This window comes from Corythoichthys intestinalis, chromosome 5, assembly GCF_030265065.1.
Source record: "Corythoichthys intestinalis isolate RoL2023-P3 chromosome 5, ASM3026506v1, whole genome shotgun sequence".
In the NCBI taxonomy this organism is placed as follows: Eukaryota; Metazoa; Chordata; class Actinopteri; order Syngnathiformes; family Syngnathidae; genus Corythoichthys; species Corythoichthys intestinalis.
Window position 1 is genome coordinate 29,832,505 of NC_080399.1, and position 14,730 is coordinate 29,847,234.

The window sequence follows — 14,730 nt, forward strand, 5'->3', positions numbered from 1 at the left end:
AAGTGGGAGAACTTGAGCAATTAGTGGTTGACTAAATACTTATTTGCCCCACTGTACCACTGTTTAAATGATAATTTCTCATACAGGATCAGGTGCAAGATCTTAATGACCAACTAGAGACAGTAAACGTCGCGTCCAGAAAGAACGAAACTAGACTGAAGGTTCAATTCGACAACCTCAACAAGAAGCTGCAGAGGAGTCTCAACATTCAGAAGGCGCTTCGTGTTCAGTTGGAGGAGAAAGAACAGGCGTTCCAAGAGTTGGAGAAGCAAATCAAGAGCCGCAGTGACACCGCTCAGGTTGTTAAAGACGGGTGCTAACACCGGCATATGACCTCTGAGAGGACACACATTATTTTGGGTGATGTGATATGTTCATTTTAATTATGAAAGGAGTCACTCTAATCATGTAGATCTATAAGTCACTCGATGTAAAATCCTATTTATTCCAATGTTGCAAGAGGATACCATAATACTACTACTACTATTAATGCACTGGTGCTTTATAGTATATTGTCAGGAAACTAAAAGATGCATTACCTTGCATTGTTTTGTCACTCCACACGAGATGGTAGTAAGCTACTTTAGTAGCCACAGCTGCCTTGGGCAGTCGGACAGAAGCCAGGCAGCCATTCCGTACCATTGGCCTTTCTGACCTTCATCAACCACTCATTCTCACAGCACTTTCACAGAGGCAACTAGTGTGAAATGCCTTGCCCAAGGACACAACAACAATGTGCTCAAATCGGAGCTCAACCATCTGCGCCACCATATTCACTAAAATTACAGTTCAGTAAGTTAAGTCAGTTCAGTCAGTTAAGTTCAAATTTAGAATTTAATGAAGTTGGCTTGCAATTAATTACAATTGTGGAACAAATCACAACAATCAGAGTCATACAAGTTGTGGAGGCAGTCTTTCAGGTCCTCCGTGTGTTCGTTTTCAATTCAGGTGAGACGGCTAGACTGGATTGCAAAGTAAAAGACTGGAGGCAAGAGATCATTACTGCGCAGTTTTAATTTCAGAAATTTCTGGGCGCATTCAATGACAGAACAAAAGCTGTGTCGAAAAATGCACACCGAACAGAGAGCTCGGCGTTGCTTAGATTGTACTTAAAAGGAGGTGTGTCTGTTTGATTCTTCATCTTACAAAATAGGTCATGAGCCTTGCTGGTTGGCGGTTAAAAGTCCATGATTATTGTTGGCAGTTAAAGTCCATGATTATCTGAGGCAAAACTAACTATCAGCAGTTTCAGTGAAAAACAACTAGTCATGCTTGCAAGCATATCAGAGGATTGCATTAGGCGAGATGTATACTGACTTCACAAGCCACACAATATAAAATATGATTGACTCGAGTTCTGATATGATTTATTCCATTTTCAATTATTTTAAATAATTTTTGCAATCATTTAGTTTTTGTCATAATACTCCACAATTATTACTGGTTGCAATTTATTACTTTGATGAATTCATGAAATTTGTCATTCCAGTCATATCAGCAAAACAAATACCAACGGTAATTTCACTATACTGTATGATACACTCTAATACCATACTGTTATATATAATGGCGGAAAACATAAACGAGGCTGAAAAAGCAGTTTCTGCTCTTGCACCCCTCTTTAAAATAAACTGCTGTATTTTAAGCCAAAAGAACTGTTGTGTTTGATGGAACAATATGTCTATATGCTGCCATAGCAGTTTCATGGTGCATTAAGCCCCCGAACTTTTTTAAATTTGTTCGTTTTACCCCAGCTTACAGATACCACGCAACCGCCATACAAAGCTGAGTAATTATATTTATTCGAAATGTCTATCATTTTTAGATTAGAATCATTAATTGATGTCTAATATTTAATTTAGATAAAAAAATCGATTTCATAAAATTATTATTCACTCGCATATTTTAAACCTGCAAACAAATCACAGCACAGTGAAAAAAACAGTGTCTGTAAATAGGTCACGAACATATACCACTCTATTGCTGAATTGTGTTTTTTTTTTTTGTTATTGTCACATTTTCCCCAATATTTTAGATAATCGATCCAAAGAAAGAAAGATTGGAAAAAAAAAAAAAAAAGTTTAAAAGGGTAAATATTTGAAAAAGAAAACCTCGACCACTCCTTGATGTCTGCGATTTCTGCATTGCGACCCTTTTTTTATTACCGTGTTTCACCCATAAAATCCCCAAAAGTCCGGCTGTGGCCATTCACAGCTGTGTCTTGACACTCAGTGAGACATGCTATGCTGAGTTTTTGGATTGAAACAAGGTAAGTACGCGATAACATCTCGTTAAAATCATGGTGTCTATAATTATGTGCTCTCATGCTCTCACCCCGAGTTAAGGTTTAGGGGTTTTTAAAAAAAAAAAACATTTTAAATGCCCTCCTGTTTAAAATTTTTCTTCCCCCAGAAAATAAAGATTTTAAGCTTTCCAATGATGTATCACACATGCATATAGGACGATTTTGAAATTTGGCCAAATTGGGTGTTTCAGAGCAGAACTTCAAGTCACCTGAGTGTTTTCCGCCCTATAGACTTTTTACACTGTTGTTTACATTACCAAGACGGTTGTCTTGTTTGGTTTTGTTTGCTTTTAACTTTCTGAGACTCATCAAGCAAATCAGGTTTTTTAATTTTTATTCTTTCAAATGTTTTCATTTCACAGAGTAAAGAGAAAGTAGAACAGTGGGAGGAGGCTAAGAAGTGGCAGTCCAGGTTGGAAAAGGTGAAGAGTGTTCTGAAAGACAAGGAACAACAAAACTACTTCCTGTCATTGCAACTCAAAACTATAAAAGACCTTTATGCAAAGTCAGTGTGGCCACGACTTTATCAGCTTGACATTTATATAGTGCGAATAAATCACTAATAACCCTTATTCTTGACCATGTTGATGCAGGCTTGAGCGAGAGAGGAACACAGTACAGAAGAAGACCAAGGCCAAAGGATTTACAGCTGATCCGGTAGTAGAGGCAGCTCAGTTGATGACCACCAAGTATGTCTCAGTCCCAGCAATAATACATCCAACCATATTTTCCTGCTATACACCAAAAACCTTTCTTAATGTGTTCCTTAGTCGATTGAAATTTGAATGATTTTATTTAACACGTTTAATACCCCAAAATCTTGAGCTTTTTTTTTTTTTTTTTGTAAACTTGCAGACAAGAGCAATCTATGAATGTTAAGGTCTGTGAGGATAAGAACCAATCACAGGAGGAAACACCGCAAACCTTACAAACACAAATTTCCACCAAGGCTCTTGAAGCATCACTTGTGAGTTTTTTTTTTTTTTTCCCCGTTTATCTCCAAGGTTTGATGTGTTAATTTTTGTGAGCTAGCGTTTGCTTCAGGTGCCAAAGAAAGAGGCCGAGATGCCGTTGCAAAGTGACATTGAGAAGGAAAATCTAAAATTGGGCCCGGAGAATGTTCACCTGCACCTCCAGCTCACGCCGGCTAACTTAGACTTGCCGAGATTCAAGGTACACAATGCGGCTCAGAAAAACTGAAAAATTAGAAAAATAAAAAAATTAGGGCTGTCAAGCGATTAAAATTTTTAATCGAGTTAATCACGGCTTAAAAATTAATTAATCGTAATTAATCGCAATTCAAACCATTTCTAAAATATGCCATAGTTTCTGTAAATTATTGTTGGAATGGAAAGATAAAGACAAGACGGATATATACATTCAACATACTGTACATAAGTACTGTATTTGTTTATTATAACAATAAATCCACAAGATGGCATTAACATTATTAACATTCTTTCTGTGAAAGGGATCCACGGATAGAAAGACTTGTAATTCATAAAGGATAAATGTGAGTTTGTATATTGTGATTAAATATTGCCATCTAGTGTATTTGTTGAGCTTTCAGTAAATGATACTGTACCGATTTAACTTCTGCCCAAATGCATGATGGGAAGTGGTGCAACCATGACTGTGTGTTGTGCCCGCAAATGCTATATCTTCTCTGCGTTGTGTACGATGTTAATTTAAGCATGGCTGCACTGAATGGTTGTATCTACTCCACTCACTTGAGCACTGTATATAAGTACTCACTCTCTTAGCACTGTATATAAGTAAAACAGAGCCTATGTTGACTGTTTGCGGTAATGCGTGAGTGGGTCGTTCCGCGTATGCGTTATTGGCGTTAAATATTTTAACGTGATTAATAAAAATAAAAAAAAATCACTGCCCGTTAACACGATAAATTTGACAGCCCTAAAAAAAATACATCCAATCACATTGCCCTAAGATTCACTGTGATTTGTAGGACTCCATATAAAAAGCAATGCAATCCAGACCATTTACCATGTAATATAAGTCACTGCGGTTACAATGTGATTTAATTCACTTCAATTTGATTCCCTCCAGTAACGATCTAATACGATCAACTTCAGTCACAGTGTGAGTGACTTTCATTGCAGTAAGATTATTACAATTGCAATGCTCTGCAATTAAATATGGTGCACTGAGACATGGGTCCCATGAATTAAAGATACTGTTTACTCCAATTACAATGTGATGTGATTAATTGTGATTAACTTGCACTTATGGTGCAATATGAGTGTCTAAATTACAATGCAATTCATAAAATTAGGAATAGATTCAATATGAATTATTTCAAGTAAAATGTGCTACATCTCACTAGTCGCCGTAATTGTGTTATGCTTTATAGAAATTTAAAACGCGCTTTTTCTCCAGACTAGAGTAACCTGGTTTTATTTCATAAGGGTTTATTGTTTTTCGGATTTTAAGTGTTTTATCGTTTTATTTGCTGTTTTGACTTTCATCGCGATGTTTCCTGTTTTTTTTTATTCTTAATGTCATTGTCCAGTACTTTCCTTCGGACTATGTTTGTCGTTGTTATAAAGCACTTTGAGGACGTTTTGTTTTTTTTAAAGGGATTTAGAAATAAGTTTGATTGATTGATTGATTATATGCAAAGATTTACCCTAGTGCTTTATGAGCCCGGTAAGCAACGAGGCTTTTCTTGCCCGCTGCCAAACTAAAACAGGTCTACAAAAAAGTGTTTTAAAACTTTAACCGCATTTTGTCCACATCTGGTGATACAGTTAAAAGCTCAGTGTTGGCATCTTCTGGCAAATATGAGAACAAACCCCTCCCAGTTGTCTGCTTTTCCACTAATAATTTCTGCCTAGTGTAGTAAGAGATTAATAAATATGTGTATTTTATTTTCACTATTCTGCTAGAAGTTGCTACACATTTGTTTAATCTCAGTTACAGTGAGTAGCGGAAGTATTTTCACACCTTGTGATTTTGCAAGTTCACCCACTTAGAAAATAGGTAGAGGTCTGAATTTTCAATCATAGAAACATTTCCACCAATAGAGACATAATCTAAAAAAAATAAAAATTAAAACAAACCCGGAACTCACATTGTATGATTTTTCAATAATTTAGTTGTAATTTACTGGGGTTCATAAGTATTTGTACCCCTGAGAAAATCGGTGCTAATATTTAGTGCAGAAGCCTTTGTTTGCAATTACAGAGGTCAGATGCTTTCTGTAGTTCTTCACCAAGTTTTTACATATGAAAACAGGGATTTTGGCTCATTCCTCCACACAAATCTTCTCTAGATCTGTCAGGTTTCGGGGCTGTCGTTGAGAAACATGAAGTTTCAGCTCCATCCAAAGATTTTCTATTGGGTTGAGGTCTGGAGACTGGCTTGGCCACTCCAGAACCTTGATAGGATTTTTACGCAGCCACTCCTTGGTCAGCTTGGTTGTGTGCTTCAGATCATTGTCATGTTGGAAGATCCAGCCACAACTCATCTTCAAGTCTCTGACTGAGAGAAGGAGGTTGTGGCTCAAAATCTGACGATACATTTCACCATTCAGCCTCTTGTTGAAATTCGCCCTCCCGGGCAAGGCGCACGGAAACAGCGACAGCCGAACAAAGTGGCGCTCTGCCGATGCTGCCCCCGCGCGCGCCAACCGGGAAGGCAGAACTTCGCACGTCCACCTCTGATATTAACCCTTTGTACTGACTCCATGTTCCAAACGTTTGAAAAAGACTTGCCGAAAGCAGGTTGACAATTTATTCGTCGACAATGGTCGAAAACAAGGCAAAAACAGACGACGGAGGGACAATTCTGGATCCAAAACAAGGCTACATGTTTCCGAGCAGCAAAATCTGTGTTATCTCAGTGTCCAGTCTTTTTAAAGTCCTTGGTGAAGTGGGCCGTGTCGAAGGTGTGTCCGAAGGTGTGTCTGGGCGTTGCTTTTGGGTCTTCCCCTCTGTGGCCGGTTTTGGGCGGCTTAGGTTCGTGCGCGGATGGGACGCCCGCTATCAACTTTGTTGTCCGGGTTGTCTCTACTTGTTTTAGGACAAAGCGCTTTGTCCTTGGAGTTTGCTGGGAGAGCTGATTGCAAGAGTTGGTGCGTCAATCTTGTTAGTGACGCACGCGTTGGGCTTCTGTGATAAGACGGCATTGTGTATCACTTCTATTTCTCCTCATTAAACTATGGTGTGCTATTTATTTTATATTAGTAGTGCAGTCCTACAGTAAATATGAAAATGATACTATTTCCTGATTAATTATATTACGTGCGTTAGAATAATGCAAACAGTTAGACGGTGCCTACGAGAAACTGTACCATTTTTCTCATCTTTATGGAGTACAGCTGCCTTGTCCCCTTTGCCGATAAACAGCCCCAAAGCATGAGGTTTCAACTTCAACAGGGGAACCTTCTGAGCAATGCATGATTTTAAACCATTGCACCGTATTTTCTACTGACAGGAGCCTTTGAAACTTTGCATCCTGGTCATTGAGCAGCTCCTGCCATGTAGTTCTAGGCTGAGCCCTCACTTTTCTTATCATGAGTGATGCTCCACGAGTAGAGATTTTTACATGGACCCCCAGTCCGAGGTAGATTATCAGTCATGTTTAGCCTTTTCCATTTTCTAACAATTGCTGCAACTGTTGATTTATTCTCACCAAGCTGCTTTCCAATTGTCCCATAGCCTTTTTCAGCTTTGTGGAGCTCAACATTTTTTTTCTCTGGTGTCTTTCGAAAGCTCTCTGGTCTTGCCCATGGTAGCAGCTGGATTATGACTGACTGTGGGGTGCACAGGTGACAATATTGAGCTCAAACGAGTGGTGGGTGGGTGGTTACTCATGGGGTAAAGGTGGACTTTTTGTAACATCTTTCCTTTCTTCAGCCTGATTTAGTTGGGTCTACTCTTTACCATGTTTGCAGTATCCTTTTCAAATTTTAAATTTAGATTAATTTGTTTTACTTTGAAAGTGACCGGCAAGTGATTGTTTTAAACAGTGGCGTCGTTTTTTTGTGAAACAGGGGCCAAGAAGGGGCCACATATAACCCTCAGGGGCTAAGGGGTCGCTGCCATCCTTGTTCAGTGTTTGCTTTGGTCAACAAGGCAATACGCAGATTATCCTGCATGTGGCGGTAAAAACATCTTTGCTTGACACTGCCAAACAAAGATGAACCAGTGAAGTTTGTAATCATTTGTTTGTAATCATTCTATGTGCAAGTAAGGATACAACCACCTCCCTCCCACCTTCCTCCCTCACCCTCTGCTTGGATGACATTAACTCCTGGTTCTCCTCCAACATAACAGCTCCAAAACAGAAGTCCTTTTAGTTGGAACCACCTCAACGCTCTCTAATGTCCATAAATTCTCTATTACCATCAACAATTTACCGATCTCTCCTTCGTCTCAGGTTAAGAGTCTGGGTGTCATCCTCGACAGCACACCTTCCTTCCGGTCACATATCAACAGCATCACCAGATCAGCCCATTTCCACTTTCGCAACATTTCTCACCTCCTCCCTTCTCTCACCCCCATACCGCTTCCACCCTGGTCTGTAATCTAATAACCTCCCGACTCGATTATTATCTTCGGTCTCCCTAACAAGTCCCTCCAGAAACTGCAGCTCCTCCAGAACTCAGCAGCACGCCTCATCACTCGAACCCCCGCAACACACATCACCCCCATCCTCCGTCAACTTCACTGGCTTCCCGTCAAACAAAGAATCAACTACAAGATCCTCATCATCAGTGTTGTTAATCTTACTGAAAAAAAGTAATTAATTATAGTTACAAATTACTTCTCCAAAAAAGTAATTGCGTTAGTAACTCAATTACCTGAATGTAAGAGTAATTAGTTACTTGGCAAAGTAATTGGTGATAATTACTTTTTTTTTTTTCCTCAAAAAAAAAAAAAAAAAAACATTGGCCACACGATGTGAAGTTTTTTGTGAAGGTTTTTGGTACAATTGGCCCGAGCCCAATTCTTTACCCTAATTTACCCTTTACCCTGAATCAACTGTTAAAAGTTGTTAAAATTGCTCCCATTATTGCATTAGTTCCCTTCTCTCTACTTTCGACATATGAAAGTTTTAAAACTGTTTCATCATTTAAAGATAGATTCAAGTCAAGATTTTGCCGATTTAGAAGTATTTTAGATAAAAAGTTACTTAGGTTCGCTAGGAAGGTTCTCTACAACAGAGCCGTCCTAAAAAGTCTACTGCTTTAAAATGGCGGCTGCCTACTAACTCATTTAGTGCCATGTCTGTCATTTTGGATCTAGTTATATCTATGTACAGTACATGTGATATCTACCATGTCTACCATATCTACCATAACATGCGGGCGTAGTTTGTAGGCTATCGGCTACAACATGTATTATTGGAGCTACCTAGCATCGCGTTTGCTCGGCGTCACAACTTTCTTGCCTCTTCCCTACTCCTGCTCTGTCGTCTCTTTGAGTCCGTCTCCCTCAGACTTTTCGACCAATATAGTAACTCATAGTAACGCATGCCTTTCCGTCCTCAGTAACGGTAACGGCGTTGCCAAGATGAGAAAAGTAATTAATTAGATTACCCACTACTGAAAAAAATAACGCCGTTAGTAACGCCGTTATATTGTAACGCCGTTATTAACAACACTGCTCATCATCACCTTCAAAATACTCCATGCCCTGGCCCCTCCCTACCTTTGCAATCTTCTCCGTCTAAACAATCCAACCCGTTCACTTCGCTCTACCACTATTCTTCCCCTCTCCGTCCCCCGTGTCCGCCTCTCCAACTTTGGTTCCAGAGCTTTTAGTCATTGCGCCCCCCCCAGCTCTGGAACTCCCTACCCCCTGAACTTCGCAGCATATCTACCCTATCACTTTTCAAATCTAGACTGAAAACACACCTGTTCACTCTTTCTTACCCACCATAACCCCTAGCTCTGTTATATTTTTACTTCTTTTTATTGTGCTTTTGATTTTTTTTCCTTTTAATACCTTTTTATCGTACTGTGATTCCATGTCTCTTGTGAAGCGTCTTTGTGTGTTTTGAAAAGCGCTCTAGAAATAAAATGTATTATAATTATTATTAATAATAATAAAATGGAACAATCATTTTAATCACTTTTTTTGAAAATCCATTTTAAACACGAAAGGCAGCATTAATATTTAACATACTATAGAAACAACATTATCTCATTTTCTCACACTTAACAAAAGAAGGATTCACCGATTGCCATGCTTTTCACTAAAATGGGATTAGGAGCACTTCGGGGGGCATTCAAATTAGCTGTGGGGCCAGTGCCCCTGTGGCCCCACCCCTAAAACCGCCACTGGTTTTAAGGTTCACTAAGATTTAAATTGTATTGTTATTTTATTTGAACTTTGTTTGTTTGTTAAAGCTGTATTGATATTTATTTATTAAAAACATGGTGGCCACCAGTGACTTTCCTGACTAGCAGGCTTTGCAGAAGTATAACAACAGTGATTGAGCTTGCCTTTTTACATACCAACAACTGATTTGATATAAAAAAAACCCTCATATTTCCTTTGTCTATTTCTGAGCTTCTCATAATAGAGGTAAATATGCTTCTCAGTGATTGAATAAATGCCATGTTTTGTCATCTACACTTAAAACAATCATTGTTCCATACCGTTTAAAAATGTGTACATCCAATGTGGTGTAGTGTTTAAAGACCAATGATACTTTGTTTTCCAGTGTCCAAAATGTGGAATGTGTGAGTGATTTGTGGATGTGTTTGCTTTTCAGATGGACACATTAAACATTCCTGAAAGTTTGGGAGCAGAAACATCTCTCAACAATGTCAGGTATGTTTTTTTCCCCTAGGAAAATAACCATTTTTGAAAAAACAAAAATCTGCAATGAAGTATTTGTTTTTTTTTCCCCCTTGGAAAATCATTTTCGGAAAGCAAAAATCTGCAATAAGGTATTCTTCAGTGTCTGTTATCACACTCGCCGTAATAAAATGTTAAGAGTATTGTATGACATCATTAGAAAAACAAACTTGCATTTCTCCAGCTGAGCTTTCTTTGAGCTACTTTCAGTTGAAGTTTACTGTATAACTGCCCCCAAAATGTTTGACTACACCATATACTAGTAATTGTATCTTGTAAAAGTTCACTTGTAGCAACTTAAAGTGCCTATGACAGAAAAAAAACATTTATTTCATATTTTACGCGGTATTTTATTCTCCTGAATGAAATGGACCGCTTGGACGTGTGTGGAAGCGATCGATATATTTTTTCAATTTTTTGAATCCCGCGCCATGAAAATAAGTGACTTTCTGGATTGACGAAGAATGCGAATGTGACATCAGCGGGATAATCGTCTTCAGTATACTATATAAGTATAACACCATTTACCATTTACCAGTACTACAATATGCAGAACGACTGCGGATTCAGCTGATTTTGCGGATTATTTCACTATTGTTTCACAACACGCCAGCCCAATGTGCCGGAGGCTTTTGTTGCCGCATCAGAGAGAGGCGTGTGAGCCTTTTTTGGTTTGAAAAAGTTTCCGTTCACTGCCGATAATGGCCAAAACAAGTCCGACAACTGTGGGACCATTGTGAAGTGAGGTTTTATATTATGTCAAATACTGGGATCATGGTACACGTTTTAATAAGGATGTGGCTGCATTTTGTGGGTGACAATGCTACCAGTCCACCGAGAAGGCCGCTCGGCCGACGACCGGCGGCTTGTCACACACCATGGTCACTTTCACCCCCTATTCGTGTGGCCGCCGAGAATGCGCTTTCCTCGGCTTGGTCACGAGATGCCCCCCGCTGTGATGTTGGCCGGTTTGTCCACTGAGAATGGTCAATTTTCGACATTCACTCCCGGCGACGAGCACTGCCAGCCTGCCGTGGCCGCAAAACGACGACCCGTAACTTGCTCGCCTCCGGGGGCTAGCCGATCGGTGAAGACAAACAACCCTGACGCCATGTGTGACATGAGTCAGGGTGGTTTTGTGTGATTTTTCGTTTTTGAAAGGCGAGAAGACTTGGAAAAGCTGCTCAGTTCAGGTTGGGATGTCGGCTAGCGGTCACGCCTCCTGTTTTGTTTACCTCTTTCCTCTGTCTCCGAAGCCGGGGCAGGGAAATGACAAAAGCCGGACAAACTCCGGTGGCATAAAATACCGTTCGGGAGAGAAGTCAGCAGTTTTGACCATTAAGCAGTAATTTTGCCCTGTCGTACTGAATAAATGCATTTTTAATATTTCATATTTCATTTAGCACAAGACTGTTATATGTCATGACCATACAATTTATTTCGCAATTGGGGAAAAATACTAGATAAAAAGAATATCCTGTAAAAAATATTGGAGAGATTGAAACAATCATGACATTTTGTTGCTCTTTGTCGTATTTTCCTCGTTTTGAATCTTCCCGTTCAATGGACTGAATTCTAAATCAGATGAAACAGTGACCCTGCAGACGTCATCATCTCGCTGGGGACGCTAGAGCGCTATAATGACAGGCGGGTCTAAACGGCCGATTAGAAGAATTTCTCGTCATATGCTCTTTGCCAAATTGTTGTATATAGTCGAATCGTCTCTAAATATGATTCTAATTCACATAATAATGCCATTTTAAAAAAAATTATGCTGTCACAGGCACTTTAAAGTAAAAATGAATTACTGAGAGGTGTTTGAACAAGTGTGTTGTGTAACTTGGATGTGGAGGTATCTGAAATCAGTCATGGTAAATGGGACTCAGCATACATGTGCCAGTATGTCTTAATAATCACAAATGTAGGTCGGTTCTAGTGGTCACATCTGACATTTTTGTGATCACATCTTTCAGCTCAAGGTCACCAAGATCAAATTCACCAAAACTCTGTCAGTAGACAAATGACTAAATTTCCTAAACACGTTTAAAAAAAAATAAGTTTCAGTACTTTTGAAGCAAATGTTGAATTTTGGGCCCCTAATTTCCAAAGGTAGTATGTTTTGCACAAGGATTTCTGCTAATCTTCCAGTTCCAATTAAAACCATGTGTACAATGAAGCAGGTAGTCTCATGCATTATCCTTCAGCCTGAATTAGTCTTGCTAAAGGTGGCGTACACTGATGTTTTCAGTAGTTGTGGAGCTTCTCTGCAGTATCTTGCTGCTCTTTCTGTGGAACTCTGTGCTACCCAGCATAGTACTATATTGAAGGCTAAAAACATGAAAAATTTGAACTCAATTGTACACAGAAAAAAACATTAAAAAATATTTTCTTAAAAGTCACCCATTTGTGCTACCAGTACAATAAACAAAGACAACGTGGAGTGTGAAGGAAAGCCAGAGGAGATAGGCGAGCTACACGAGAAGATGCCTCAAAGTGACAAAGGTGACATTCTAGCATTACTGTATTCACCTCTTGAAAGAACTCTAAAGTCCAACTTCTTTCACTTAGATGACAAGGTGCCAAAAAATCCTGTTCAAGCAACTGAAGCTGAGAAAGGCCACGGTGAATGTGACACAGAGAATGTCACTCTTCAATAGTATGTCTCAATTTCGGGGGTATTTTAATTCCCAGTGGGATGGTAGCAGAGCAAATTCTCTTTCACCTATAGGGACTATAAATTAGTAGTGCACAGAAATGTTATACTATTGACTAATGAGGTAATACAGAAAATACAATCTTACTAGTACCAATGTCACAAGTGTTGCCATTTTATTTATTCAAAAGAAAATTTGGAATCAATGCCTTTATATTTTACCATAGCAAATTTTTCAGCCTAGTGAAGCAGATACAACAATGAATGATAAAAATATATGAACAGTGGTATGCACGTTATTGGTAAATATTTTTATCTGAAATTTGTCAGCAAATTGGACAATAGTTCTTGAGTTGCTGATAAGGGTTGAAAAATGTTTTGATGAATAATGAAGTTGTGCATTTTAACTAATTCGATGCAGTTTTTAATTTTTTTTCCCTAAACCAGACTTCATCTTCTCTAGTTGGAAAAACTTTCCAAACACGAAATATTTTATCCAGAACCATTCTTATTTTCTGCATTTTGTTTGCGTTGCTCACAGGTTGACGTGGCTATTCCAACCAGTCATTATTTGAAAATCTCATCACATTGCAGTTTCTATCTAGGTATCAATGATGTCAGATAAACGCGCCAGTGGTTTGCCATAATAACCAATGTTTTATTTATAACACAAAAACTTGATAACTATACAGTAGTACATAAATAAATAAGGTACATTCAAATCTACCCTTATTAAAGTAACATTCATCTATCTTAGATTTGTAAGACAGCTCGTTTTGTTAAAAATACCATTGTTTAGCTGACCCCCCCCAAAAAAACATTCAAATCTACCCTTATTAAAGTAACATTCATCTATCTTAGATTTGTAAGACAGCTCGTTTTGTTAAAAATACCATTGTTCAGCTGACCCCCCCCAAAAAAACGCACAAATGACACTGATGCCAAAGGCTATCAAGGCACTGAAATGTGTAGTAGCTCAAGTAAAATAAGACATGAAAGTTTATAATGAAAACCACAGAAAAATTTTCATCTCAACTGACGGCAGCGGTCACACGCTTTCCTCAGCTGCTCCTCCAGCATAATGTTCTTCTTCACCTCCATGTTATAGTTGTACTTCAAGTCCTCAATCTCATCAAAGAAGGTTGTATCCAACTTTCCAAGTTCTTCCTTTAGCGCTTGGACTTGGCCTTCTAATTCACTTTTCTCGACCTCTGCTGATTTGAGGAGCTCTCTCAGCTTCCATTTATCTTAAAAAGAAAAAAGTAAGAAGATTTAGTTTCCAAGTGGTGGAGAGTAAAATTCGGCAGGCCTTGGAGCTTCACCTCTGTCCTCTTTCCCTCGTTGCTCGCTGTTCTCTAGTCTTTGCTTTAACTTGGTGTTCTCTTTCCTCAAGTCACTGTGGACAAATATTAACTGTTTTAATAATATGCACACGCCAATATCTAACAGAACATGAGTCATCATTAAAGCATTTTCTGCATGAAGTTTAATACTAAGGTAGGAACTTATATGAAAAGTACAAAGACAAGAAGGGGTGGCCATCAGTGTTGTTAATCTTACTTTAAAAAAAGTAATGAATTACAGTTACAAATTACTTCTCCCAAAAAGTAATTGCGTTAGTAACCAAGTTACCTGAATGTAAGAGTAATTAGTTACTTGGCAAAGTAACTGGTGATAATTTTTTCCTTTTTTTTTTTTGTAAAAAAAAAAAAAAAAAAAAAAAAAAAAAAAAAAAAAAAAAAAAAAAACAGGTCACACAATGTGAAGTTTAAAGGGTTTTTGGGGCAATTGGCTCTAGCCCAATTTTTTACCCTGAACTTAACTAGTCACAGGGGTATTGCGGATATTGCGATAACTAGGTAGTAACCTTTGCTATGTGTGGAAGTCATTTAATGTTGGGAATCAACCTTTAAAGTTGTTAAAATTACTCCCGTTTTTGC

General features: G+C 38.6%; 2 protein-coding genes across 11 annotated transcripts in view; one reads left to right on the forward strand and one right to left on the reverse strand.

The window, feature by feature from the left end:
• The window catches only part of LOC130916810 (centrosomal protein of 290 kDa-like), a 57,181-nt gene that overhangs the window by 37,326 nt on the left and 5,125 nt on the right, over nt 1-14,730 (forward strand). For 3 of the 6 annotated variants that reach the window (XM_057837811.1, XM_057837809.1, XM_057837810.1), the window contains exons 34-41: nt 87-299; nt 2,668-2,810; nt 2,899-2,994; nt 3,161-3,272; nt 3,338-3,478; nt 10,052-10,110; nt 12,554-12,639; nt 12,706-12,759. In XM_057837811.1, the coding sequence (XP_057693794.1) occupies nt 87-299; nt 2,668-2,810; nt 2,899-2,994; nt 3,161-3,272; nt 3,338-3,478; nt 10,052-10,110; nt 12,554-12,639; nt 12,706-12,759 (904 nt within the window). Of the gene's footprint in view, nt 1-86; nt 300-2,667; nt 2,811-2,898; nt 2,995-3,160; nt 3,273-3,337; nt 3,479-10,051; nt 10,111-12,553; nt 12,640-12,705; nt 14,352-14,730 lie in introns of those variants that run through there. The other 3 variants (XM_057837812.1, XM_057837815.1, XM_057837814.1) reach the window with 3 other exon arrangements.
• Nucleotides 13,422-14,730, reverse strand: part of cep290 (centrosomal protein 290) — a 72,442-nt gene continuing 71,133 nt past the window's right edge. For 4 of the 5 annotated variants that reach the window (XM_057837805.1, XM_057837807.1, XM_057837804.1 and 1 more), the window contains 2 exons: nt 14,113-14,186; nt 13,423-14,037 (listed from right to left, as the gene is read on the reverse strand). In XM_057837805.1, the coding sequence (XP_057693788.1) occupies nt 13,817-14,037; nt 14,113-14,186 (295 nt within the window). In that variant the 3' untranslated portion in view covers nt 13,423-13,816. Of the gene's footprint in view, nt 14,038-14,112; nt 14,187-14,730 lie in introns of all 5 variants that reach the window. The other variant, XM_057837806.1, reaches the window with a different exon arrangement.